The following is a 27,966-nucleotide window of genomic DNA, read 5'->3' as shown; positions in this document are numbered from 1 at the left end:
TCATGCAATAGATTAAAAACGTAATGGAAATAAAAAGTGGATTTATTTTACCCTTCTCACGGAGACATCTTCTACATACCATGCATAATGACTACGGCTCCCAGGATGCACTGCGCGTTCAAACATGGCGTCTCACACTAGGGTCCTTGTCTGACAACACTTCAGCCTGGAGGATGAAAGTGTTTGTCGTTGTATTAAAACAAATCCAGAAAGCAGCTGTTTGCAGCAGGCGCTGGGTGAGCTCCTGTGCCCGCGGAGGCCCGTCACCTCTGCGGGATCGAACTCTAATCGTTGGCTCCAGCAGGGAGCTGGTGCAGAGCCTGGGTGGGCAGGTGGAGGTGAGGGCAGCCTTCATTACCGAGCAGGAGGAAGAGGCTTTCCTTCGGGAGCTGGAGCCCGGTCTGAAGAAGAAACGCTACGAATACGATCACTGGGACCATGTGAGTCTAACTGAGCTACACGCACTGTCGCATGTTTGTTCGGAAAAGGTGCGTGTGGTGTCGCACACTGTTAGGTTTAGGAATGTTTCTCAAACCTGATTGGAAAGTTGACAAACATAAAGCTCTTTATGTGGAAGTGCCGCTGACTTTATTTGTGCTTTGGTCACTCCCCCACGTGCAGGCTATTCACGGCTACCGGGAGACAGAGCGCGTGACGTGGGGAGCAGCGTGTGAGGAGGTCTTGAACCGTGTCCGGTCGGTAGCGTTTCCTGACGGAAGTCCACTCCTGGGGCCTGTGCACATTCTAGACCTGGACAAGACTGGTTACATCAAGGCTCACATCGACAGTGTCAAGGCAGGTGTCTCCTTTAGTCCCTCTTCATGTGCAGTGGAGGGACAGATGGTTAAACAAACCCAAGTGTTCGGTTTGAAGATAGTTAAACCTTTTGTGTGGGATGTGCTCTGACATGTTGTGCTTTTTGAATTTTGCAGTTTTGTGGCAGTACTATTGCTGGGTTGTGTCTTCTGTCAGACAGTGTCATGCGCTTGGTGAAGGAGGACTCCAACAAGGAGTGGCTGGACCTCCTGCTGCCCCGACGCTCCCTCTACATACTGAGGTTATTATAATCTGTACATGGTTTAATACTATTGGAAACTTGTTTTAACATGAACTGTTTGATTTCATTGTTACTACAGACTGTTGTAGTACATGCTACTGGCACATATTTCCTCATGGACTGTGCTGTAGTTGTGAAGTACTCTGCAGGACGCATAGCAGCATTTAACTTTGAACAGTGCAGTAATGTGTTTCTGTTCTCTTCACATCTGTACAGGGACCAGGCCAGATACAGCTTCACTCATGAGATCCTGAAGGATGAGGAGTCTGTGTTCAATGGACAGAGAGTGCTCCGGCAGCGGCGTATCTCTGTCATCTGCCGGAACCTTCCGGGCTAAGACCCACGACGTTTATGTGATCAGAAGATACTATAAATGAATAGCAGATCTCTATACAGCCCATCACAACAAATATCAGGTCTCACTTCACTGCTAAAAATGTGTAAAATAAATGTGCTTTAAATGTGTAAAATAAAATATGTATAAATACGTTAGTTTAACAAAGCAGGGAGGGTTCTTTGAGTTTTTTATGCATTATCATCCCTTAGGCGTTCCTCTTCTACTGTACTCTGGACTGTTTATGAAACACCGAGTGCACTTCACATAGTAAAAGTAAACCTGAATGTGAGTTTAGCATGTAGTGTGGCATAAATCATATGATTTTGATGGATTATAATGAATAAGATAAAAGACTTTATAAAAACTTTCTGACCACAGTTCTGTCAGAGGCATCACCTTCCTTGAGTGTTGTGAAGTGTTAATATCTAAAAATAGAGCCACCAGCAGCAAAGACTGGCCTGAGCACCTCCGTTGCCACAAGCTCTGACATGTGCCCATCTAATGTTGCACTCTCAAAATGGGATGCCCATCAAACGTACACAGCTAATGAGAGTGTTCCAAATTTCACAACCTTTAGACACAGGAAGCATTAATTGCTAGCTTGCCAGACAGTGGTGCTATATCAGTCTGCCATGTTGCTTATGTGAATATCATCACAGTCATTATTCTCAATACGCAGTCAAGTCCGATGCTTCGGCCATTAGTTGGCCTGTGATCACCTGTGCCCAACATGGACTGTACCACATTGCTCTTTGGTTCTCTGGTTCCTCCCCACCACTATGGGACCGGGACATCCTATTAATACCAATGCCAATGTGAAAAAGTGAAAATGCAAGTCCAAGTGGCTAATCAGTTTACTAAGGTCGACAGCCAAAAAGAACTATGATAAAAAAGCAGTGTAAGCTGTACCTTAATAGGATGCAAAACTGGTGCCACAGTGCTAATAGGGTCATTTAACTGGCAATGACATTGGACCTGGAAGACAGACTATTTTTATATCACTTCAAAAAGGCCCCGTTCGGCAGCAGGGCTTCACGTCTGGTGTTCCTAACAAGTGATATGTGCTCAGAAAGTCACATTCTGCAATCCCACCACTAGATGCTGCCAAATCTTAGGACACTGGTGATTATTTCAGTGTTTAAAATGAGAGCCTCAGATATAAAGGACTATACACTGATTTTTAACAGAAACAAGTGACTTATCATCCTGAATATACTCACAGCATCTCTGCTTGACAAGACAATGCACAAACAAATTGCTGTCACCTGAACACCAGCCATCCAAGTTAAAATCATCTATACAGAAGTGGAAGTAGTGTTCTAGAAAATAAAAAGTTTATTACATCTCTAGAGCACCCTGTATCATGTGATCAAAATAAACCAAGACAAGATTTTTATATAATCAAAACGAAGAGGGATAGAGTACAAAGAAAAAATCCTTGTCCAGCAGAGTTGAAATTTTATTAGAAAAGCCTCAACCTAAGAAAAACAAGTTAATGCCTTTTTGCCATTTATCAAGTTGTGAGTTGAATTGTTTACACATATAAATCAGCAGCTGAGATGTTTTTCCCCCGACATCAACAAAGTTTGTTACTGAATGGGACATTTTGAACTATGAAAACAAATTGAAGATACATAGCAAAATACTTTTTGACTATTACCACCAGTTTCAGTTTCAGTCCTTCTGTCTCCTTTATCCTCACCACCTACATGCTTCCCTTGATTATTCAGTGAGGTAGAAGTGCATTTTTTCATTAATATTTTTACGCTCTGGATTAAGACGCTTGAGGATCTGTGCCAGCACGTTGACAGTCTGCTCACTGCTCAAACCTGTGCGCTTGGTCTGGAACTTCTTCAGCAGGTCTTTTGTAGTCATTGGTTTACGAATCAGGTACCGCCGGACTGCTTCCTCTGTCAGCTGCACATCACTGTGGGACAGATTAACACCAAGATTTACCTTGTTCACAAACACTATGAAGTGTTTCCTTGTAGAGTTCAATCTGTATTTTGTTGTCAGTTTTGTGAATTGTGATTTATTTATGTAGTAGTTCTACAGCACTTTCATAGGATAAAAAAAAATATTTTCAATAAAGGAAGGCTATTAAAGTACCTAGAGCTAGGGGTGGATTTCCCTGATGGAGGCTGAGGTGTGCTCTTTCCAGAGGGAACAGGACTTTGACTGCTGGGCTCCATCTTCAGCCTTTTGGCAGCTGGTGAGTCGGTGCCAGGACCCTGAGTCTGTCTTTTACCTGTGGAGAAGGGAGATTTAGTTGGGATGCAATAACAGAAAGGATCACAACTTTCACATCTGATGGCCCCTTAGTTCTTTACATTCATTAAAACATCCATCACATATGGTTTAGGTCTACTTTTACATTGCTAGGCGTGTTTGTGTTAGTGTGTAAGCAGACACCTTGCTCCAGTTTGCTGGCAGCAGCACGGAGAGTGTTGGAAGTGGAGGCAGAGTCTATGGATGGTGTCCCAGGACGACTGCCTGTCCTGGAGCTGCCTGCTGAACCACGTCCACCTCCACGTTTAGGAGGTGTGCGCTTCTTCTGGAAGAAGGGCAGAGACAGACACAATTCAATCAGAAAGAAATACACTAGAAAGATGTACATGCAGATCCATTCACTCACTCAGCACCAAAATAAATTAGCAGCTAAAACTCAAGAGTCAAAGCGCTACTGGTGTACAAAATCTACTGCAGTGACTGAACATTCTACTAGACTCAACATTTTACTAGAGTTGTCATAAAGCCATGCAATGGCTTATCATTATGTTAATACTCCACTGGAAACTGATGACACAAAACTATACTTGTACTAATGAACATTTTAAGCAAGAATAACCTAAAAAATAAACGAATACACATTTATTCAGCCACACACACTAATCACCATGAACAAAGCAGAGGCTGTCTCTCCCTCGATGTCACTGTCATCTGAGCTGTCTGATTCTCCGCTGCTGTCTGTGACACAAATCAGTACCATTTACATTATGCAGAAAGTTGTATTATATAACACTAGTCATGTTTATTAAGAGCTCTTTATGTTGTCCATGAGGACTATACCTTTCTTCTTCTTCTTTTCCATTTGGACTGGGGTTTTCTTTCCTTCCTCCTCTTCTTCTTCCTCTTTCGTTTCTTCTTCATTCTGTCTCTCCTCTTCACTCTCTTCCTCACTTTCAGATGCCTCATCAATCCCTATAAGGACAACAAGCAGTTTGAAAAATAAAAATAAACCCAAATACCAAAAAGTTAAGTCAAACACCAACTCTGGCTTGTGACCATTCAAACGCTGATTCTCATATTCATAAAGTAAGAAATCCCTACAGGAGTTATGATTTTAGTCTTACTATATACAGTACATTATATAGGCACATACAGTCATCCATTTGATATAATTCTTTTTTTCTACATGTAATAAAATAATCCATCTTTAATGTTTAACTCTGGGTGGTCTGACCTTTAGGGAGGTCTTCTCCTTTACTGGGCTTTCCCTTTTCTGGCTCTTCCTCTGAGCTGCATTTGGGGAAAAAAAATAAAACCTTAGCAAAAAATAAAAAAAACAACCAGTACATATGAACACATACATACAGTGTCCATGAAGCCATTTTCTGCCCCAACACAATGGATCTGACCTGCTCTCATCTGACATGTAATCCACTTCTATACCCTCATAGTCGCCGTCATCACTGTCTTCCAAGGCCTCGCTCTCGTTGCTCTTTTTCTTCTTCTTCTTTGCTTTTCCTTTAGCTGTGTCTTTCTTCACCTTTGTCTTACTCTCGCCATCTGTCCAATGAAGACAGACCAAGAGGTGGAAAAAAAGAAAACCACATGAAGAAAGCGCACAAGGAAAACACAGACATATGGTAGTATAAAAGATACTAGAATGCTTTACATGATTCTGTTTTAATAACTATCTTAAGTGCTAAACTGCTTCTTTATCCTTACCTTCACCCATACTGCTGTCACTGTCATCACTGCTCATTTCCAGATCATCATCCAGGTCATGAATGCGCAGGTCACTCCCTCTGCCACCCCCCTTCTTTTTCTTCTTTCCTGATTTCTCTGTCTCATCTTCCTCATCCTCACCACGCTCCTGCTCCCGGAGACGTCTCTGAAGCATAATACTGAAGTGATTCACCACCTTGTTCCTCCTGCAAAAAGACAAAGAATAGCAGATAGTTACTTTCTGACACACCTGAACCAAAGGAGTAAACTAAGTAAGATTCCTCCTCCTTCCTCGCCTCACTCACCTGCCCCACTCCTCCTCAGCCTCCTCAGCAGTGAGAGTTCTGTGCTTGGCCAGCGGTGTAAAGTTGTACCAGCCATGGACAGGGAAAGCCTCAAAAGCTCCATCAGGACACTGTGTAAAAATGTAGTAGGATGCATTTTCTGTAACACCACCCTTCTTTAGACCTTTGAACCTGACACAAACACAGACAGAGGGAGGGAGTGGTGGTATTGCAAAGATTACACATACCCCATTAGGTTCATAGCGATAATTTAACAAATATCTTTACTGCAGAAAGAGTGTAATTGACAGTGAATCACATCAGAAAGTCCTGCTTCTTCACCTCTTGCCAGCCTTGCCATTGACCTTGAGAATCCAGGGCTGGTCTTCCACTTTAAACTCACGTGTCACAATACCATACTTCTTCCGTCGTGCTTCCTCACGCTGCTTTTTGCCAAACTCACTACCAGCTGCACCATCTGGTGTTTCTTCCTCCCCATACATACGCCGGGCACTCATGTCTCTTTCCATACGAGCCTGGTGGGGAAGAAAAAGGGAGATGATTGCTATGGCTGCTCTTTCTCTTTCATTTTATAATTTCACTCTTTAACTCTCTAAACTACAAAGATGCAAGTAGAGCTCAAACTGTTATGACCCAAAACCCACCTGTGTCCAAGTGGAACAGTTGACTCTGTCTCCTGCATTGAAAGCCATGATGTTGTACTTCTTGCTTGTGTTTCTATGGGACAAGAATGCAAAAAATAATTAACTTAATCAATTGGGAGTTACAAGAATAAAACTGAATGCAGTTAAACACCTACACTATAAACACTTCACCCTACATACACCACATACTTACAATGCATTAAGGTAAGCATTGAGTGATTAGTCAAAAAGGCTGTAGGGCCCAGAAGTTCTACTAAAAGTGTTTTTTTTAATCACTGCATCCTTTATCAAACTTTTTTTGTGGATATTCAGACTCGGTCCTCGTTACTCACTTGGGGACTCGCACAGTGTATTCTGTGGCTGAGGAACTGCTACCTCCCTGTAAGACAAAAAGGCAGAGGATTTCCTTCAGAGGAATATGTCTCTGCACATTTCTACCCATATGTGATGGCATTTAAAGGACACACAAGAACAAACAGACTAGAGCTTTCATAACACTACAGGGTTGACAGAGGGTTGACAGGGTGGACTGATAATTTAAAAAATTAAGTAATCCTGTCTACATAATAAGTGAAAAAACAAGATTTTGTTGGGAACAAAGTAAAAACGTACCAGCGACGTCATGGTTGGTTGTCTATTTGTTGATTTACTCTCCAAATCAACAGCTGTGTCACACCAGGTGGGTGTACCACTGTAAAGACATGTTGCGTTAATAGGATCAACCCGATTAATTGACAATTACAGGCAAGTCATTTAAACAGTCACAAATCATTTTAGCAGTACATTAACTTTATGTTATCAGAGATTAGCGACTTCACTGGGTTAAATAACTAAAACAACACTAATACAAACAAGATGAAACTTGAATCTCCCTGTGCTTGTCACTTAAAAGACTTGAACAGTTGCCGTTAGCTCCTGATGCTAATATAAACAGCAGCTCTACATTTAGCCATTTTAGCTGCAGCCTGTATTGCTAAGCGTTACTACGATGATTCACCTTCAAACTCACATTGGCTTTGTGTTTACTAACGTGACACACAAACGCAAACGGAACAGACAATATATTAATTCTCGACGCCAAGATTTTAAACAAAATACATCCTCGCTGATTTACCGGTGCCCGCACTCTTACCGTACTTGTTCCGTTAGTTTATATCGTCGACAGGAAACGAAGGCAACAAATTTTCGTTCCTAGCTATTTAAAAACAAGACTATTTTGGCACGATTATTTAGAGTATGGCACTCTTTGGGATATCAATACCTGAAGGCTGTATTTGGTCACACAAGACATAGATATATTTCCTCCCTTTGTATTTTCAGGGATTTGTAAGTTGCTGTACATAATACTGTACCATATTAGTTTTAAAAGACAAATTGGCCTAACACTTTCACTTATATCCATGCCAAGTATAACTGCTTGATACATGTGATTCTATGAAGCACATAATTTTAAACCTTAACTATGACATGTTTATAACTGTTAAGTATATTTTTTTTATAAGAATTACACCGGTAATTCACTATGTGTATTGCCACTTTACATGCTTTTATTTTGTCAGATTAATTTTAAAGTTGAGAAACTTTTTAAAGACTTGTTTTCTCTCAACATATCTCGTCATCTCAGTTATTTCATCAGACATTATCTGCCCCTGGTTTAGTGACCTGTGTGCAGTGGGAGGATAAAATTTAAAGGGCAGGAATAGTCACTATTGGGTTGCACACACTAACTATACAATGTACAGCTGTTCTGTCCGCGTTTTTGACGTCATTCTTTCCACAGTTGACCTGCACTGTCATGGCAGGGCTTCTTAATTGTTACAAGCTTCGTGTGGATGCTGCTGGAGGGGCTACATATGCACCCATTTGTGTCATGTCATTAAGCCTCAATCCCTGAGAAGCAAAATCTATGATAAGTTTTAAAAATAAAACAACACCTGTAATCACGTTCATAACTGTGAAACTTTTATAGTTATCATTCTTTTTGTGAAGCATCTTTTTAAACTTTATATGGATGGCCTCATCCCCTCTGTACACTGTATTTCAAAAAGATGCACCATCAGTCTCAGGACCTGGACAAGGTGGAAGAACAGACAGGCTAATGGTGATGGAATGACAATGACAAAAGAGAGACAGAAGCAGAGCAGAGAAATGCCAGCCTTACCCTACCTTAATATTTTATTGTCATTGTTGTTGTGGTTGAAGATGACAGGTCATTAAGTATATGTGTATTTGTGTGCCAAGTTAGCTATAACTATGCTGTGTCATTTTCTGTATGACTATTGGAGAATACACAAAAATCTTTAACATTACTTGATATTTCAGTTTTTTTCGTTTTAATAAATTTAGACATTTCTAAAATTCTGTTGTCACTTTGTCATTATGTGGTACTGAGTGCAGATTAATGAGAAAAATGAATGTGAACAATTGTAGCATCAGACTGCAACATAATAAAACTGAAAAAAGTGAAGGGGGTCTGAATAGTTTCTGATTGCACTGTATAAGGCAATTAACAAAATGGTATACAAGCATTAAAACATACATTTTTAATGTATCATGCTGTCCTGATAAGTCCTTGGTGACTGTGTCTCAATCTCTTTCCTTGAAGTGGATTTGCATTGGTTTTTTTGCATGCACATCTAAGCTTTAAAAACATTTTTGGGTGCTGTGCAAACTGTAGACTGCAGACTCTGGATGGTTAACACTGAGCAGTAGATTCGATGTGGGACTGTCACAATGAAGCACTGTGCCTTATTACTTCTCCTGGGTAAGTCAAATGTCATAGAATTGACTGAATTGAATTCAAGGTTTTAAATTGAATGTTTATCAGACTAGTCCTCATGAAATTAATGATAATATATTTCAAAATTTGATATGTACAGTATGTTTATGTTTGATTTGGAAATACAGTTTGGAAACCTACATATAAAGATTTTGAAAGTGAAGTTCAGTTTTCAGTGACAAGTTGAGAGGATAAAGAATATAAACAGTATAATGATTTATTAATGTTTTCAGGATATTGATGTGTATTTTTCATAACTTTCCATTTTCTTTTTTTTAGGTTTACTCATCATCCCTGTAACTAGTGATTACTCCCCTGGTATTAACAATGTTTACTCACGATAAAACAAAAACCTTCTATTGATGATTGAAATGACCAAGAACTAGTGATTTTAATAATAAAGATTTTGAAAGTGAAGTTCAGTTTTCAGTGACAAGTTGAGAGGATAAAGAATATAAACAGTGTAATGATTTATTAATGTTTTCAGGATATTGATGTGTATTTTTCATAACTTTCCATTTTCTTTTTTTTAGATTTACTCATCATCCCTGTAACTGGTGATTACCCCCCTGGTATTAACAATGTTTACTCACGATAAAACAAAAACCTTCTATTGATAATTGAAATGACCAAGAACTAGTGATTTTAATAATTATTGTACGTAATTCATTGTTTGTCTTCATGCAGGTTCATGTGATGGATACATCAATGTAACTGAACCATGGCGCAACCGAAATTTTTATTCAGTTCAGTTTCCTGGCTTTCCTAAAGATGATGGCAACCTTTTATTGAAGTGGTTGCGCTTCAGTGGGATTGGAGGAGACAGAATTTCTAACAGCTGTGTACCCAGTAATTTTGCTGGCACATGGTACCCTACTCATCTGCCATTTACCTATCCCCTCAATGAGTCTAAGACCCCAACACAGGCATATGCATATGGTTTTTATTATGGATGTAGAGGCTTATCTATAACAATGAATGTCGCCGTATGTCCTGGAGGATTCTACGTCTATCAACCAGTATATAACCCACATACCTATGCAGGATATGCAACATGTGAGTAGTGACTGTTGCAGTCATCTTTCTTTAAATTCTGTTTTGACATATGAAGCTTAATTTAATGTGATTATATATATAGAAAAGCAGCATGTCTTCATATGCAAATGTTTTCTGGAGTGACAGAGTTTTGCACTGATCACACTATAACTAAAAGAAATGACAGTAAACAAACGTGCTGTAAAGTTGGATTTTTGAATGGATCTGTACACCTCTGACAATCTTGAGTCAATTCCCAGTCCAAAAAAGACAGCTTGGGTTTTAATTATTATAATTAAGGGTCAAAATATTTCTCATTTTAAACGTGTTTGTTTTGGTGTTTATGATTTTTTGTGAAAATTGTGTTCTCTCTAAAACTCTAAAACACTAAGGTACAACAGTTGTGAATTACATCCATATTATATGCAGATCACTTAATTGAGAGAACATTGCATGTTTAAGCTCTCACACATCTTTTAAATGAAACAAATACATTGTTAAACTCATTTATTGATATATTGAGTGATCGCACTGTCTTCTGCAGTTGCGTCACACCTTTTCAAAGTGTATTGTGCAAATTTTACATGTAACATGATGAATTATTGTGTGTTGTTAGTTTTCCTAGGTAAGTGAATTCATATTTTTGTATAGCTATGTGAGAATATTTTTGAAAAAATGTCTATTTCCTATTTTAATTTTATATGTTGTTTATAGAATGTTTTGAAAAGTCTATTGAAAACCTGTTAACTCTCCACCGTTTCTCTTTGCTTCTTATCCTCCTGGTAGAGTTGATGTTCACTTAATGGTAACATAATGTAACCACAAATTCATCAGTATTACATGTTTGTCATTTGCAGCATGAATACACCAAAATAGCTGAAATACAGCACAAAAGAAATTTTACACCCATTTAAACACTGGTGGTACTTTGGTGGATTGGAGACAGAGTTGATAACGGCTGTATATTAAACAGTTGTGCTGGCACACACCATATGATTTCGATTCTAAGTCTTCAGTCATGTAGAATATGACTAAAAAGTATGTGTATTGCAGCTATATTTCAATTTACAAGGCTGTATAAAAAAACTATGCTAATAGAGATTGCATTTGCAAAGCTGCAATGGTTGCAGTGGAAAAAAATGTCACACAGCTAAAGTCAGCAATAACTGAATTGACTGATTTGCCACACAGATGAACTGAATAATGAAAATATATTGGTTTAAATCTCTGTGACTTGGCTTTATTTTTAAATGGTATTTAATGGCTCATTACTTTACTGAAAGAACAGATGATTTAAATATTCTGTGTCTGGTCTCAAATATTATACAGTAAAAGTTGCTTTAGTTGTCTATAGTCACTAAACTTTTCAGATAATAGAGTTATTAAATAGTATAAGGCCGAATGCACAATTAAATGTTTTTGTAATTCTTATTTATTTTATCATATTTCTTATTTCTTTCTCATATTTTACTTTTTCTGTCTCCGTGTTTAGATCATTCTGACTGTCAGCCAGACTCTTGTGGTCCATTGGCTAAGTGTACTCCTGAAGGCGGCTGTGTTTGTATTACTGGGCTTGAAATCCCCCCCACTTACTTACCCACTCCAGATGCATATGGTTGTGTTGGTAATTCCATTTTATTTAATCTTAATAGAATATGTGTGAATTATAGTCACTTAGTAGTTATACAAATATTAGCAGCTGCTTGGCTTTAATTTTTAGTAAATAGTAGCTGGACATTGTGGAGAAAATGAAATTGTGTAGCATATTTGTTATCACTGCATAACCTGCAAAAGGCCTCATGTGGTCTGCCTGTGATATGTCTTCTCAGACATTAATGAGTGCCAGAGGACTTCAGACATTTGTGGTCCTTATTCGAACTGCAGCAACACCTTTGGATCATATCTCTGTGCCTGTTTGGATGGGTTCAAGGTACCTAATGCAGTATTATCACCTTCACCGAAAAACCCATGCCAAGGTACCATGTACAAAACTCTCAGTCTCTCTCTTGCTCTTTATCTTTGTTCCCATTGCCTCACATTTATACAGGTTGCAAAGTAACAATTTCACAATTGTCATTTGTTCTCTATAGATATTGACGAATGTCTTGACAATATCTGTGGAGCTGGTGGGACCTGCTACAACAGCATAGGAAGTTTTACGTGTGCGTGCCATACTGGCTTCCTCCTTGTGCCTACTTTAATCCCTCGTTGTCAAGGTCTGTACTATACTATACTATACTATACTATACTATACTATACTATACTATACTATACTATACTATACTATACTATACTATACTGTAACATGCAGTGAGAAATGAATAATCCAAAATGAGCCCCTGGCTCTTTGGGGTTGCTCTATTTTGAATATTTTCACCCATAAACTGGAAGAGAAACAATGTGTTTACTGTTGTGAATTTTAAAATAGTTGGATATATAACACTAGCATAATCCTTGACATTCAGCTAAAGAAAAAACTACCCCTGAGCAGGAACATTTATCTTTACTTAGACCACTGGTTTTGTAATTGCTGGGCCCCCATTTGTGGGATATTTTTATATCCCACAAATGGTCACCCTTGACACCCCCTCTTCCCTCGCAGAAGTCATCAAATCATGGAAATGCACAATTTCCATTGTGTCCTTTAAGTCTAGTCCAAACATGAAGTGAAACACATACAAATTAGATCATCACTTACGCTCGCTGTTTCTATTGCAGATATCGATGAATGTTTCAACTCAACTGTCTGTGGTCCTGATTCTATCTGCATCAACACACCTGGGACATATGTTTGTGTTTGCAAAGTTGGATATACACCCACTCGACCATATGCACAACCCAGCCAGACCAACATCTGTATTGGTATTTAAAGACACCACTGTAGCAAACCCAAGAGCTGAAACATTTCTGTACCTAGATTACTTTTAGCCATTTAGGGTTGCTGTCTAAGATCTGCATAGAAACAGAATGGTGCAAAATTTTTTTTTGTTAAATGGTACATTTTCTCATTTTAAACATTTGATATGCTTTCTATGCTCTATTATGAATAAAATATCGGTTTATAAAATTTGCAAATCATTGCATTCTGTTTTTATGTATATTTTACACAGAGTCCTAACTTTTGGAATTGGGGTTGTTTTTACTACAAATGCTATTCCATAGTATTTCCTGGTGTAAGGAGCTCAGGTCTCTACTATACAAGGAGACTATTATGTAAGATCTAAAACTCAGACTATTAGTTATTAGGTTACTAAATCTCATGTTTTTCTCTATGAAAGTCTGCACATGGCTGATTTGTACTAAATGAGCATTCATTACTAAAAAGCATTTAAAAAGGTATCTTACTGAAAGGTATGGCTAAACCCAAATAGATAAACAAAGATTATATTGTAAAAACCTAGAAGATGAAGGTGATGTCTACATATATCCTAGTAGACAATAATTTAATTATCAGTAAATTAAGTTGTTATAAATTGTTAAAAGTTAAAAGTTACCTTGTACTAGTACATTCTAGTGGAATACATTTTCCAAAAGTAGTGTTAGCATCAGCCAGATACAGGAAGCGGGAATAAACGTTGTACTGTGATAGGTAGTATCACATGCATCATATGCAAGTAACTTCAAATATACTTTAGCATTAGCGTCCAAATAATGTATGTGCATTGTATCACTAAATTAATGCACTTTTACAGATATTGATGAGTGTGTCAAAAATGCGACCATCTGTGGAGATAGAAGCAACTGCACAAATTCAATTGGATCTTATATCTGCACCTGCCACACTGGTTATCGTGTAGCCAACCCAGCTGTAATAGCCAGTGCTGATAACCCATGCATAGGTGAGTGCTCCTGTTTGGTATATGTGAGACATGCACTGTATGCGTATATATATATATATATATATATATGTATACACCTATATATATCTATAGCCTTATGTCTGGTCTGCTTTCTACAGATATCGATGAATGCATTGAGATACCTGGGATATGTGGTAAACAAACTGTGTGTACAAATGTACCAGGCAGTGTGTATTGTTCTTGTCCTGATGGATTCTACCCTTCAACCGGAGTCACGTGGACGCTGGGAGTCTCATTCTGTCAAAGTGAGCAAAGTCAAATCAAATGATAACTAATATTTATGAAAATGCAAAGATATTCATGTACAGTATCTTTAAATTACTGACAGATCTGGATGATATTCTTGGCCAAATAGTACTCAAAGAGGTAAGATCACTGAACATATTACTTTTTAAGCGACTAATTTTGCTAACCATGTAATGCATAATCCTGTTCAAACAAATATCCTAATTCTGCTCAAATAAAGCTGCAGGATCTTGATAGAAATAAATTTAGTTTAATGCAAAATACAAAGCTAAGCTGCAAAGATGTCAATTAATCAGCATATATTGCAACTAACATTACTCAACACATTTTGCAGGGTCAGACAAAAGAAAGAGCCTTCCTTGACAATATGGATCTAGCACTTAAGAACAACAAAGATATTGTCTTACCAGAAGCGGTATGTAGAAATCATCTTTATTTTGAAATCTTGAAGTTTATTATGCTTTTGCTTACTGGCAATTTAAATTTAGATTTTAATTTGAACTTCAAATTACCAACTACAGAGAAAATGATTGTGTGGTGTGTTTTAAGCATAGACACAGTTCCTGACTTTTAAAAATGTATTGTATTTTGATGTGATGAGGGCACTGCAGTTACACTGTCTAATGCATCTCTCTCTTTTCTTGATATCTTTGCAGACAGTGGCAAACTTTTTTGCTGCATCTATGGTACTTTATATTATATTTTCAACTCGTGTAATTTTTAATTTTAGTCTGTTAGTTTGTTTCCATATTCACTATAATAACTGAAATTCTTGTAGCAAGTGTCTGGTGTTGGACCTAAGGTGGACTCAGCCACGGTGGGTAGTGAAGGCGATGGGGAGACCGGCAGTGTCATCCTGGGACTCTCAAGTCGTATAGTTACGGCAATGTACTTACCAGTTCTGAACGAAACCACAAAACAAGTCCACTCTTCAACAGTGGGTAAAAAAAGTTCCTTTGTAATGCAAGGTGCTATATTTGAATCCTTAGTGCTTACCAAGTAACCATGTTTTATTTCCTATGCATGTGCAAGATTTGAACCTAGTGTCCATTGGTCCAGACAGCACAAACAAAAACAGTATCCCACTTTCTGCCAAAGCAAATACCATGGAAATCAACTTGCACGCTCTAGCCAGCGAAAACAATGGTGAGAAAGAATAGATCAGAAAGAAAATGATGACTGCTACTGTATTCAGTCCATCCTGTACAGTTTGCTACTGCATTAACAAAGTCGATTTTTTCATGTTGATTTTTTTCGTTTGTTGTTTTCTTCTGTAATGGGGACGGTCCCAGGTTCTGCAACAGCTGCCTTTATGACACTGAGTGGGATGGAGAGTCTTCTTAGTCATCAATACTTTAAAACAGAGAACAAGACGGAGATGTATTCGGATGTGCTGACTGCAGTATTACCATCAATGGAAAACATCAACCTAACTGAGCCTGTCAACTTTACCATCCAACATAAAGCGGTGCAGCATCAACCAAACTACTGATTGTATAGTTTTCCATCCATCCAAAAGGAAGCGAACTTTAAATTTATTTGATCCGTGTTTTCTTACTGGTCTCCCAGAAATTACCTGAATTTGGAATGGTGACCTGTGTGTACTGGGAAAACAAAAACAAGAACACTGATCCAGCAGCAGTGACTGGGGCAGGACAAGCCAAAAACAACATGCATTGGTCAGTAGAGGGTTGTTGGATTGCATACTCTGATGAAAACTACACAGTGTGCAGCTGTTCTCACCTCTCTACCTTTGCGCTCATCATGCAGATTGGGGAGGTATATTAGATTTCTATATGCACACACACACACACACTGCATTAAACATATTTTAAATTAGTTTTCATTAGATTTACACATCATTATATTAAACTATGTGAATCTGAATCTTTGTGTCTGTGTATGTTTTGCCTTTTAGCCTCCACCTCAGGATAATTTCTTAGAGTGGTTGAACCGAATATGTGTGATTGTTGGGCTATTCTTTTTTGCACTGGCCATCCTCACCTTCCTCCTGTGTAGCTGGAACCCCAAAATTAACAACACAGCCCGTCTTCATCTTTGTATCAACCTCGCCTTGTCTCAACTACTGCTGTTGTGGAATGACAAATATGTAGGCCAAAAGGTACAGTAAGACCCAGATGGAAAGTTTTGTATTTATTTATTTATTTTATTCATTATTGTGGGTAATCACACATGCAGGGAGAATTCTCTGCTGAAGTTGTTTATGGTTGTGCATGAATCAGTTCATTTACTGACTTGGCTTTTTGTCTTTCTACAGCTGGCATGCAAAGTCATGGCTGGGCTTCTCCACTTCTTAGTTGTTGCAAGTTTTGTGTGGATGCTGCTGGAGGCACTGCAGCTGTACCTGTTGGTACGAAGGCTCTCCAAGGTGCAGGTCATCAGGAGAGATGGCCTCCCCAAGCTAGTTCTCTACTTGGTTGGCTATGGCGTTCCATTTGTGATTGTAGGCATTTCTGCACTGGTGTATTCTGATGGATACGGTGCTACCGAGTCGCAGGCGTGAGTAGGACAAACTAATATATGCTCTCATTCATATTCTCCTGTATATGATTACAGCTAGGCTGAAAGATTATTTGATTCTGTTTCAGGTGCTGGCTCTCTAGAAGGCGAAATTTCAACTGGGCTTTAACAGGTCCTGTGATTTTTGTTATTGCTGTGAGTATAATACATATGAGCAATTGCATCTCATCCATTTAAAATGCAATCAACTCACCCTTGTCAGACCCAAATTTTAACCAAATCAACATGCACTTTAAAATTTCATTTTAAAATGAAATTTAAACCTTTTTTTGTTAGACATGTTAAAGATGACACAAGATGTCTCTTTTGAAATTATCTTAATTCCATAGTCTGTTAATGATGATGCCCAACTGAAAGTGGTGCAAATCAAAGAGCTCCTCATTTTGCTGTGAGGAGCAGGTGATTCTGCTCTCAAGTCATTGTGAGATAATAAATGATGCATAACTAACCAGTTAATGGGAAAAGTCTTAATGCAAATGAGGATACGGCCTAATTTGTCAATGGAAATTTATACACTAGTTGAGCAGGAAGTGTAGACTTTATTATAACAATAAATATTGGTGATTTATCTTTTGTATGGCACCTGCTTTCAACATTTCAGATACAAATAAAAAAGTGCAGCTTGACACAAAGTTATGCAAATGAATTGAGAAAGTTTAGGTTGGTTATTTACACAATATTTACTACTGAGCAAACTACTTTTTCCCTTGCAAATTATGGCATGTTCACATGTGATGTTGCATCAATTGTTCCCTTACGGTGCATTTCAGTGGGCCACTGATGTAAAAGACATTATTATAAAGACACATTCATTATTGTGCCACACATTGAATCTAAATATCTCTCTTTACTAACCATGCTACAGAGAATTATGAGTCTTTTGTGTTGTTCTTTCCATTTTGTGCAGTGTGACCAAACTCAGTGTCTCAATGTCTTTTTCTTTAAGCTTAATTTGATCATTTTTTGTGCTACGCTGTGGAGTCTGAAACCCACCTTGGCCAACATGAAAAGTGATGTTTCTCAGTCCAAAGACACCAGGTATGAAATGTGTCTGTGTTGAACAGTTTGACTTGTTTAGCAGAACTGGCTGTTTATGGGAAAGCTGAAAAGTGACAATTCAGAGAGAGAGAGAAAGAGAGAGTTTGTCAACTTTAAATTTACTCTGAAAATACTGTAGCCATTTATGTTGAAAGAGTTAAACATTCTTGAGATAAGATTTTCAAAAAATATATAAATTCTCATTATTTTCAGATTGATTGTGTTCAAGATCCTGGCCCAATTTGTCATACTGGGTTGTACGTGGATTCTAGGCCTGTACCAGTCGAACCTTTTCTTCCAAGTCCTTTTTATTTTCCTCAACTCCCAGCAGGGCACCTTCCTCTATATTGTTCACTGTCTGCTCAATAAAGAGGTATTTATCTTCTTTTCCTTATCATGACTTCACACAGCATTTCATTGAGTAACACTTGGCAAATACAGTTCTAATATTCTAAATAAAGTATGAACTAAATACTGCTGTAAAATGATGTTTAAACAGATGAGATACATTGACATGGCTGTAGATATTTTAAGGCGTGCTATGAGACAACATGACATTATTTTTAGTGTAATATTCTGGTTTGTATCTCTTATGCTGTGTATAGATGTGAATTGTTGTATGTTCCAGGTGCGAGAGGAGTACATAAAATGGCTGACATGCTCTATTAAAAAAGACACGTCTGAGGTAAGTCCCTGGAAATACAACATATTGTCTCAGTCCATCCTACTACAAGTCCTATCACTTTTTCATGTAATTCAGTTTTAAACAGACTTTCATATATACCTGTTGAAATTATGTGAATGTGAAATAGGAAGTTTGAAGCATCTGATTTGTAAAAGACTGCATATCAAACTCAGTAGCACTAAAAGTGATTATAAATTGTTTCAGCAGAAAGATGCAGATTCAGTCACCGAGGACATGGACAAGACAAATTACAGAAATAAGGATGATGATTAACCAAGATGAAGGAAATAGAAAACAGGAAGAAGAAAGCCAGAAAACAGACACATCCACATCTTTTGAGTTAACACATTAATGTCTATATCTTGTCTTGTTGTACTAACTTGCTATTTTCACTGTCCAAGTAGTAAAAGTCAAATGTTTTCAGTTACCTTAAACTACATCTGGATATAGCTGATGTACTAAGTAACTGCTTCTCTCACAATAGGTTTATATAGTTTTTAAAACTGCACAATATAAAAGTTCATGTTATGTTAGCACATTTATGATATAGCCAATGCAGCTGTGGATAGAAAGTGTGACAATCATACAGCACATGTTTGAAAGCTTTTACGTATCTGCTGGTTTCTATCACTGTAGACAGTCTTAACACACTCATGTAGCAGACACTGACTGTTGATAGAGTGTAATCTACTTATGCAACACTCTGAGGACATGTTGAAATTGTCACCATCTCTGCACCTAACTCATTTGCTTGGGTGGAGGAGCTTTCACAAACATGTTACTGCCCACACCCTCAGTCAGCCACTGTCTAAAAAAACAAACTTTCTACTAAGTAAAAACATCGACATCTCAGTTGTTTATCTCTTTTTCCATTTGTATTACATTTACATGAGAGCTGGAATACTTGACATGGGTCCAACTTTACAAGACAAATTCAAGGGACATGAAAAGCCAAACATATTCTCTGTCATTTACATTGTATTACCTCACACACTACCACAGTAATTCAGAGTAAACTCTGTGGGCCCAGAAACATTTTAAACTTAAAGCTTATAAATAGATTTGAGGCATGAAGAAGACACAGGGGTGCAAATAGCTGCACATGACTCGGGGAAAAAAACATTAACCCCAACCCTAATAGTCTGCTTACTGCAGTTTGTCATTCCTAAAGACAACAATAATGTGCACTGCACTTTTGGAGCACACCTTTCCCTTTGTAATATCCTCTATGTCCTCGGAATAAAAGTGTGTTTACTTTAAAAGATGTAATTTACTGGGACAATGCACATTAGTCTAAATTTCTGTTTGAGTATTAGTCAGGTGTTAAGCTTTTCTTTGGATTTTCCACTGTAGACATTTCCATGTTTATCCATGCTTGTTCTGAGAATTTATAAAAATGAAATAAAGATAGATTTTCTGCTCATCATACTGTTTGCTCCAGAGGTTTAGAGCCTCTATTTGATGGCTGTGGGAGAATTATAAGGTTTCAATAAAAAAAAAAAACAAAAAAAAAAAAACAAAAACAAGAAAACATTTGAGTTTAGTGAAAAACACAACATTTTTAGGTGCATAACACAGAATAATGAATCTATATTCATTTTGGAAGGAACCACTTTGAATTGTTTTTAATTGTATATAAATTACAGATGTATATGCAGTATTAAATCACATTTAATGATTTTGAGCTGACTGATAATCTTTAGAAGGTAACATGACAGTTTGATGAATTTAGGACATTTAATTTAAATAATGGGTTTTGTGTGAAAACCTTTATGTGCCATTGAAATAGCACATATTACTTATAATATCTAGTATTGTCTTGGTACAGTACATATCAAATTGTTTCCCCAGGATGAATCAAATATGGCATAAATAGAACAATAATGAATAATAATAATTTAAAGGAATGTGATGTCAATATAAAAAGAAACGAAGGGTAAATTCCCTGCACCCCCTGTATATATTCTATGTATCTGAGCCAGGACTATCGGCAGAAGACAAAGCAAGAAATAGTCATGGGAAAAGAATGGGATGGCACTTAGTTTGATCCATGTCAGAGGATAATGATGACTGACCTTTGCCTAACTGAACCACAGGGGATTTAAGGATTTAAGCAAGAAGAAGTAGAAATTTATTAATTTTAACTAACTAATTTATTAACTTTTAACTAACTGCCTCTCAACTCGCTTTTAAAATGCATGCACTTAACTACACTTAGCCACTTTGAAATGGACAATAGTGATTGTAAAAATAATATGAAACTGTGAATCAGTTGAGGTTCTTATGTGTTTCTGAACAGTGCCAATTATTCCTGTGTTACCTTAATTATTACTGAGATTTTGGGCTTTCTAAAAGTCCACTAAGCTCAGCTGAATTACAGGGAATGCTCTATAATGAACTGAACCTACAATATTAATGATGAAACATTTGTTACACAGATAGCCTCCTGAGACCCAGCCCACTGACTTGTGTCCCTTGTAGTGGACAGTTTGTTCACATCCAAACGGTCCTATGGTCCACTACAGTGGACATGTTATAAAATTAAAAATAAAAATAAATTTTAAAAAGTCTAAATTGTAACATGTTTTTTAAACCAAAAATAGGTAGTAAATTGCAAAAAACAAGAAATTGGAATACACTTATTTTCCTTGGGTCTCAGGAGGATATAGAGACATTTGCTATTAAAATGTAGCACACAAACTATCCCAAAGAACAGTGATAACACACATTCACACTCGGCAGAGGCTCTGATTCCCACATTGCTCCATGAACTGAGATGAGATGGCTGCTACAATTCTGACATATATCTTGGAGGTAAGAAAATGTCTGCACAGACAATCTGTGGGTTTCATTTTTATGTGAGGACATATCTAGAAAGAGCTGCATCAGTTAGAGCGCTAAGCTTGAAATTTGAAAGTCAAATCACATGGTGTAGAATGGGAGCATGAGACATAATTACATATTGGTGCAGTTTTCTATGACTGCCACTAGATGTTACTAAAAGGCCATATTTTACTGATTATCTCTTTAACTGGGGTTAAACGGTTTTCTGACAGCTTTGGGTTCTAATAGTCTTCAAACTGTTCCTAGTGTGAAATCTCAATAGCCCCTGTTGGCTGTGTACTGGACACAGCAGGTAATATCTTTAACTTGCATTGGCATTAATCTGAACAACCCCATATAACAGCCCCACCTAATTCTAGGAAAAAATAAAATTTGCTGGCCCTGTGATGGATTTCACCTAAAGAGAGCTGGGATAGACTCCAGCAGATCCCTGTGACCCTGGTTAGGAATATGCAGGTATAGATAATGGATGGATGGAATAAAATTTGTTCTTTCCAGAAATGAACAGGTTTAAACAGTGCTAATATAGTTGTGTATATTCACATAATAAGCATTAAAGCAGAAAAGTTGAGAGAAACTTTTGAATTTACCTCCTTGAGTTTATTTATTGTACATGTTGCTGGTTGTGCCTGTCTTGTGTGTGAGACCATCTGCTGTTTATGTAGATTTGTTTTTGATCAGTGTTTGTGTGAATGTATGTTTGTCTTCTCAGTAGTTTTTGAGGTAAACCTAGAAAAAATCTCAAAGACTTAACGCAGATTATTAGACTGAATTAGTTTGGTATACCTAATAAACTGTCAACTGAGTAAAAGAAGGATTTTTGCATTCAGTTTCATGTTTAATGATGCATAGCATGTGAAAGGATCAGCTGGAACTGTGTGTTCTGTCTGCTTGAGTGCTGATTGCATCCCAGTTGAGTTTTTTTCACAGTAATGGACCATGAATGAAAAATATACAAACTGCTCTCATAAGTTTCTGAAAATACTACAGCTCCAACTTCAGAGAATTCTGAAGCCAGTGGTAATGGACCTAATCAATAAATCCAAATAAAACCACATGGGAGGGACAAAACTATTTTCCGGTAATCAAATTCTACATTTTATAATTTCACTTCATTGCTTCAGCATTTACTAGACAAAACATCCTCAATTTTATATTTCTCTGAATTATATTTTCCCTTCACACAAAACTTGATATCGTGTTTTCTGTAGTTCTTTTAGACCCTTATCCTAAAACCTACTTCAGTAGGTTTCAATTACAGCTTATTCCTCCTGGACTGAGTATATGCACTGCTTCAGGAACGTGTATTTTCCTCACTGCATGCCAAATGGAGTCAAAGCATTTCTAAGAACCTACAAGTGAGTGATTTTGTTATATAAATCAATAATTTGTGCATCTTTGCTGAGCTAAAGCTGTACAAAGCAATAATGTTAATGGACTGAGAGTAGAGTTGCATAAGCACAATATTGTCAAAACAAATCTTAAAGACTGTAAAAAATGCTATAGGCAATCATCCTATCAGACACTGACATGATAGTTAAGCTACTGGTGCCTCCAAAAGAAATAATGGACAGAGAGTAGAGAAAAACGAGCGAATACCCTGCTGAGGGTTAGCTTCAGTGTCTCTCCCTATATCACTCTCTTTGCTTGTCTTCTCAATACTCTATTTGGTTACCATGGAAACACACTTGCAGCACTTGAGTCGTGAGGCCAGTCAGCTGAGATACCATGTCAGGTAAACAGTCCTGCAATCTGAGTGGAATGTGTTGAGTATGTGTCAGAGCTTGTTGGATTATGTAGACATCAGCCAAAGGTCACAGGTGCCAGAAAGGTGGCAGGATCAGGGGTGAAGCTGAGACAGCAGCTGTGACAACTTTACAATGTTTCTAGTGCAGGGTTTGAGGTTTTACTAATACTTACTAATATTTAAACAACAGATACAGTTTGAGCCTGTTTGGTCAACTGGACTGAGGACAGAGGTAAGCTAACACAGGTACAGTACCTGCAGATATAGCCCAGCGTTTAAAAAAAAAAAAAAAAATTATATAGAGGAAATAAGATGCACAGAGAATCTGTGCCAAATTAGAGATAATTAGTGGAGTCATGACATGCCCCTTTAATTATCACAGGAAGAATAAATGTAACACTAGATATTAAAGACAGGCCTAATAATCTTCATTGTTGGGAAGACAGTATGACGTAATATATGAAACACTGCATTGTATGTACAAATTCAGTACACTAAACACTGGTTTACTATAACAAGCAGCCAACAACTGCTCTTGATGCCAACATAATAATCCTAATCAAGAGAAGATAAGTGCATAAGACATGTATCTTGCAACAACAATGATTACAGGAATAAGGCATCCATTCATTGTGGTATATGAGATTATTATACTTCAAAAGTCGAAAATATCTCACAATGTTCTGATACAAAATGCTAAGTAATGAAATAGTGTGACCAAATTCGACAGATAAGCATAGGGTCATTTAACATCAATCCAGCAACTGTAGCATTTAAGGCTAAAGTCATGCAGACCTGGACCCAACTAGAAAAAAAAGTCTGTACAGATCAAGACAAACCACTGAAGAAGCGGAAGCTTTAATTGGAGGATGAACATGCACAGATTGAGTTTAGAAGGTGCGACAGCAGTTTTCCAGGAAATATTATAAAAAATGAATAGGACGAATGCACTAAGTAGGAGAGTGTAAATGCACCTGAGATGGAAAGATTTCTTGAACATGGAAGCATCTGTGATGAAATTAATTAATTAATGAAGTAGTTAGTGCCATAGCCTCCAATTTTTCAGTAGTGGCATGGTGACAACCCTACTTGTCTCCACACCAATAGTCAGACTCTTAAAACTTTTAAGATTTTCGATCCTTTAAAGACAAAAGTATCCCAAAAATTAAATCCCTGGCACTGACTCAAGAATGTAGGAGCAATTATTAACTGTTTGGCTGTCAGAAAAAGAGTCCCCTGCATCAAAGCGGCTTTGTACGTGAGAGAGAAATTAAGATAGAATTATTTATGGTCAGACAGCTGGATGAAGCTATTAAAGAATGCAAGCAGACAGCCCAGCATCTTTAGGTCCTCTTAGACAATCAGCAGTAGCCTGAAGCCTGGCACTTTCTGGTGAGACAAAATACTATCAGTCCTCTCTTCACCTTTATTTAGGCCCAGTAATAACACTGGCCAATCAATCTGCACTTCTGCCCAACACAAGACAACAAATACTGGCTAGAGAGAGGTGATATTTAATATATATTCCTGTTGAGGTTCATGCTTATTTCTGTAACCAAACTGATGGAACCAAAATGACTGATTAATGACATATTAATTTCAAGGTGTCGCAAACACTAATCACTTGGTTTAAATAAAATTTCCTGTTGATATTCATGTTCCACATTCAAGCTATGTTTCTGTTGTATCAGATCTCTTCCAATCCAGTGCTCAGCAGTATCTGTCTGTTTTTCCTCAGCTCAAGCAGTTACAGGAGCTTGAGGCCATTAATTAGGTCAAATGTGCAAAGGCGAACATTGAACAAAAAATGAGTCAGGGCTAATGGAAGGAGTGTCGGGAAACATACTCCTTATTTTCTCTTCTGTGTTCGGATTTTTGCTTGCTTTGCTTGTTTTTTCTCTCCAAATCTATTAATTTCTCTAAACTGCATTCAGCCAGTGGTGGCGATCTCAGGAAATTAGCAGATAAGAACAGATGTGTTTTGGTAAGGTTATTAATGTGGGACATTCTCATTTAGTGCTTTTGTAAACAAGGCCACAACGTGACTGTGTGAATGTTGGAAAATATATATATTGTGGTTGACCAACTAGATGATGCGAGATAATGATATAGTTCTGCAGCAAGAAATGACCTTTGGTGCAAAAAAAGCATTGTTATCTATTATTGGGACAGTGGCATATCGGTATGTTTGCTCATAGTATACAATAGAGTGTATTGTGTGTGGAAACATAGGCATTAAGTTGCTCATCACACATAACTAAGCATCCACCCAGTAGCAGCAATAGATAACAGATTTGTTAAGCATCAAGCCAAGACAAGCCATTGTGGACCTGCTTAGCAGTACAGCACAGATAATGAGAAAATATTAATGAGAGTCTCAGTACTGCAGCAGTCTCTTGGAGCTAATAGACCTCTCCTAACAGAGGAAAAAGACAGAGATGGAGAGAGCATGAGTTAATGAGATGAAGTATACACGTGTGTTTGCATGCGTCTGACTGTGCTCACTATTGTGAGTGAGAAAGATGGGGATATAAAAAAAGCAAGTGAGAAATAAGGAGGGGAAGAGTGTTAATTGAGTATGATGACACCACCAACATATTCTTTCATGTGAAACAGGCAGAATCCAGCTCCCTGCCACCCACTCATGTGTGCAGAACATCACCAGGGCCTTATGGTTCTCTAGCTCTGCATTTCCACTGTTTGCCCACAGCTTTATTCAAAACCTGCTGGAGACTTATTTGCCTCCTGTTGCCCAGTCCATCTTTCACTCTTAAAGCTTAGAATGGAGAAGATATATATTCCATCTGTACTGAACAGTTTTCTTAGCACTGGTGAATGTGTGTTTTTGTCATGTTGTCAATATACTATATACCTGAGTATGAACGCTAATAATCCTAACAATGCTTATTTAATTGTTTATTTGATATTATTTCAGTACCATTGTATTAACACCACTTCAGCTAATAAGTGCTGCCACAATGTAAACCTGCAGGTATTCACTTCACTTAAAAATAAATCAGCTGTGGAAGCAGATGCCCACTGCAGTTTGACTATATTACACTAAGCAGTCTGTGCATCCTCCACCTCTCTCTCTCTCTCTCCCTCTCTCTCACTCTCTCACTCACTCTCTCCCTCTCTCTCTCACACTCTCTCTCTCTCTCTCACTCTCTCTCTCTCAGTCTCCTCTCCCGCCGTGCTGCCGAGCCTGCGACGTTAGGAGTGGAAGAAAAATAAAGATTATTTGTTTCGGCTAAAGGACGCCTTATTTGGAAGGGAAATAAGTGCAGGTACCGTACTGAAATGCACGTTTTCGTCTTTTGATTTAATTACAGTTTTAAAAATTGCCTTTTGAAGCCTTAATATAATAAATGCTATGCGATTGATGCCAGATACAGCAGAGCGAGCATGCACCTGCACTACTGACTCCAACGCTCTGCTGGGTAGAGTCCTCTTGGTGCAACAGAAGCCCATATGGTTGGTTTTATGAGCGCATGAAACCCTGTTCTTCTGTTTGAGGTTTGCGTTAACTGCGATTTAGATCAGACGCCTGAATACGATTTTACTGATGGGTATGAACGTTTCCCGTCTTTGGATAAATGTGTTAGTGTGTACAACAACATGATATTTCACCGTTTTTGGGTTCAAACGCTAAACAGAAGTGATGAAATCAGTGGCCATAGGTTTAAAGTGTCACATAAAGCCAGGCTGGTATTTTTGCTGGATTCCGCGGGGACAGGATGGACGGGAAGAGTACGCGCCATGGACAGATGTGCGAGAAGGGATTTAGTATCGAGGGAGGAATCACGCAGGGGATAATACTGGCGATCCGTGTGCGTGTTTGTGTGCTCTCGCTTGTGTTTTTGAGTGTGAATGGTTCAGCTTTCCAGCAGAGTTGACTACACAGACGCACGACAGACGCCACGCTTTACCTGCAATGAGGGCTTTGGTGTCAGCTGACTTCACTTGTCCTGGGCGCGTGTGTGTGTGTGTGTGTGTTCGTGCATGTTTATTTATGTGACTGGCCGTAGAGTATTACTATGGGAGTGAGGACATTTTGATGAAGTGAGAACATTTTGGTCGCTGCTTACTTTCTGACAAACCTTCAAAGGCCTGTTTGAGGATTGAGACAGTTCATGTCTAGAATGAGGTTTGGGTTAAGGTTGAGGTTAGAGTTAGGCATTTTGTTGTGCTGTGGTCATGGTACCAGGCTTGCGAGTGCATTATATCAGTGACTGTCCTTACAGTCATAGCTGTACAGACTGTATGTGTGTGGGGGTGAGAGACAGAGAAAGACTGAACGATTTTCTGCCAGCAGCAGCAACAGTGCCTCACTACTGACCGATGGACCACATAGATTCCTTCACCCCACATTTTTGGGTCAGTCGGAAGTATCTTAAAAACCTATGTGCATATTAAAATCTGTGTGTCCTAAAAAGCAGAGCACAGTGTATGGGTTGCAGTACCATGGACAGCTCACTGTGCTGACCAAGCGATAAACAGGCTGTTGGGGTGACTGAATGGTTATGACAGGTGAGATGCATGCATAATCTAAGTGTAGGCAACATTTTCTTGTTCATTTAAAACATTAGAAAGTAATTCCTATGTGAAATTTGCACATATGAATCAGGGTTATAGAATAAAAAGGCTGTTAGCTAAGCATGGTCTATATGTTTCCTTGCAAAGCTTCCAACATACAAAAACAAGTGATTTACTACCAAGTAAAGCTGTAAACTAGTTGATACAATATGCAATAACAACCAAAAACCAGCAAAACATTTTAATTAAAATTCTGTTTGATAGTGAGATTAAATATTTCTACCATTCACTCTAAATTAATATAAAGCACATAAGCTAATTGATGTAAGTGCCATTAGATGATTTCTATATGCTGTGAATA

The 27,966-nt window shown here is 38.0% G+C and overlaps 3 protein-coding genes across 8 annotated transcripts; 2 read left to right on the top strand and 1 right to left on the bottom strand.

The window, feature by feature from the left end:
- The first annotated feature begins 106 nt into the window (after nt 1-106).
- On the top strand, nt 107-1,560 carry alkbh7 (alkB homolog 7). The gene is made up of 4 exons (XM_026325487.1): nt 107-440; nt 622-795; nt 933-1,057; nt 1,274-1,560. Exons 1-4 carry the CDS (start codon nt 174-176, stop codon nt 1,392-1,394), a joined length of 687 nt encoding a protein of 228 aa, XP_026181272.1. The 5' UTR covers nt 107-173; the 3' UTR covers nt 1,395-1,560.
- A 1,349-nt stretch (nt 1,561-2,909) lies between these two features.
- gtf2f1 (general transcription factor IIF, polypeptide 1) lies at nt 2,910-7,449 on the bottom strand. 6 transcript variants are annotated; one of them, XM_026326252.1, is made up of 14 exons: nt 7,427-7,449; nt 6,907-6,985; nt 6,627-6,673; nt 6,295-6,367; nt 5,972-6,165; nt 5,651-5,821; nt 5,346-5,551; nt 5,033-5,183; nt 4,858-4,913; nt 4,464-4,595; nt 4,288-4,361; nt 3,807-3,948; nt 3,504-3,642; nt 2,910-3,321 (listed from the first exon to the last, which is right to left on the bottom strand). In XM_026326252.1, exons 2-14 carry the CDS (start codon nt 6,916-6,918, stop codon nt 3,117-3,119), a joined length of 1,602 nt encoding a protein of 533 aa, XP_026182037.1. In that variant the 5' UTR covers nt 6,919-6,985; nt 7,427-7,449; the 3' UTR covers nt 2,910-3,116. The 6 variants fall into 6 exon arrangements, with proteins under 6 accessions (XP_026182037.1, XP_026182036.1, XP_026182035.1 ...); XM_026326251.1 differs by having other exon boundaries at nt 7,292-7,431; XM_026326250.1 differs by having other exon boundaries at nt 7,304-7,431.
- A 1,899-nt stretch (nt 7,450-9,348) lies between these two features.
- LOC113140614 (adhesion G protein-coupled receptor E1-like) lies at nt 9,349-18,751 on the top strand (the record flags this gene model as incomplete). Its single annotated transcript, XM_026324522.1, has 22 exons — nt 9,349-9,391; nt 9,761-10,129; nt 11,601-11,732; nt 11,938-12,084; nt 12,199-12,324; nt 12,827-12,970; nt 13,801-13,947; nt 14,067-14,213; nt 14,297-14,334; nt 14,549-14,629; nt 14,871-14,900; nt 14,993-15,155; nt 15,247-15,360; nt 15,507-15,682; nt 15,784-15,993; nt 16,133-16,336; nt 16,493-16,734; nt 16,824-16,890; nt 17,702-17,793; nt 18,007-18,166; nt 18,422-18,478; nt 18,686-18,751. Coding segments are annotated over 22 exons (2,955 nt in total), but the record flags the coding sequence as incomplete, so codon positions are not given.
- Between the last annotated feature and the right edge of the window lie 9,215 nt (nt 18,752-27,966).

This window comes from Mastacembelus armatus, chromosome 8 (genome assembly GCF_900324485.2).
Source record: "Mastacembelus armatus chromosome 8, fMasArm1.2, whole genome shotgun sequence".
In the NCBI taxonomy this organism is placed as follows: domain Eukaryota; kingdom Metazoa; phylum Chordata; class Actinopteri; order Synbranchiformes; family Mastacembelidae; genus Mastacembelus; species Mastacembelus armatus.
The sequence above is the reverse complement of the archived record's forward strand: the minus strand, read 5'-3'. Positions and strand labels throughout refer to the sequence as shown.

What these genes read in the sequence shown, in the direction of transcription:
- alkbh7 (XM_026325487.1), top strand. Translation starts at nt 174, where the DNA reads ATGAAAGTGTTTGTCGTTGTATTAAAACAAATCCAGAAAGCAGCTGTT. An exon ending in CTCACATCGACAGTGTCAAG is followed by an intron (nt 796 to 932) that starts GCAGGTGTCTCC and finishes TGAATTTTGCAG; the next exon opens with TTTTGTGGCAGTACTATTGC. An exon ending in CGCTCCCTCTACATACTGAG is followed by an intron (nt 1,058 to 1,273) that starts GTTATTATAATC and finishes ACATCTGTACAG; the next exon opens with GGACCAGGCCAGATACAGCT.
- gtf2f1 (XM_026326252.1), bottom strand. An exon ending in GCTGAGGAGGAGTGGGGCAG is followed by an intron (nt 5,552 to 5,650) that starts GTGAGTGAGGCG and finishes GTCTTTTTGCAG; the next exon opens with GAGGAACAAGGTGGTGAATC. An exon ending in TGCCAGCAAACTGGAGCAAG is followed by an intron (nt 3,643 to 3,806) that starts GTGTCTGCTTAC and finishes CCTTCTCCACAG; the next exon opens with GTAAAAGACAGACTCAGGGT.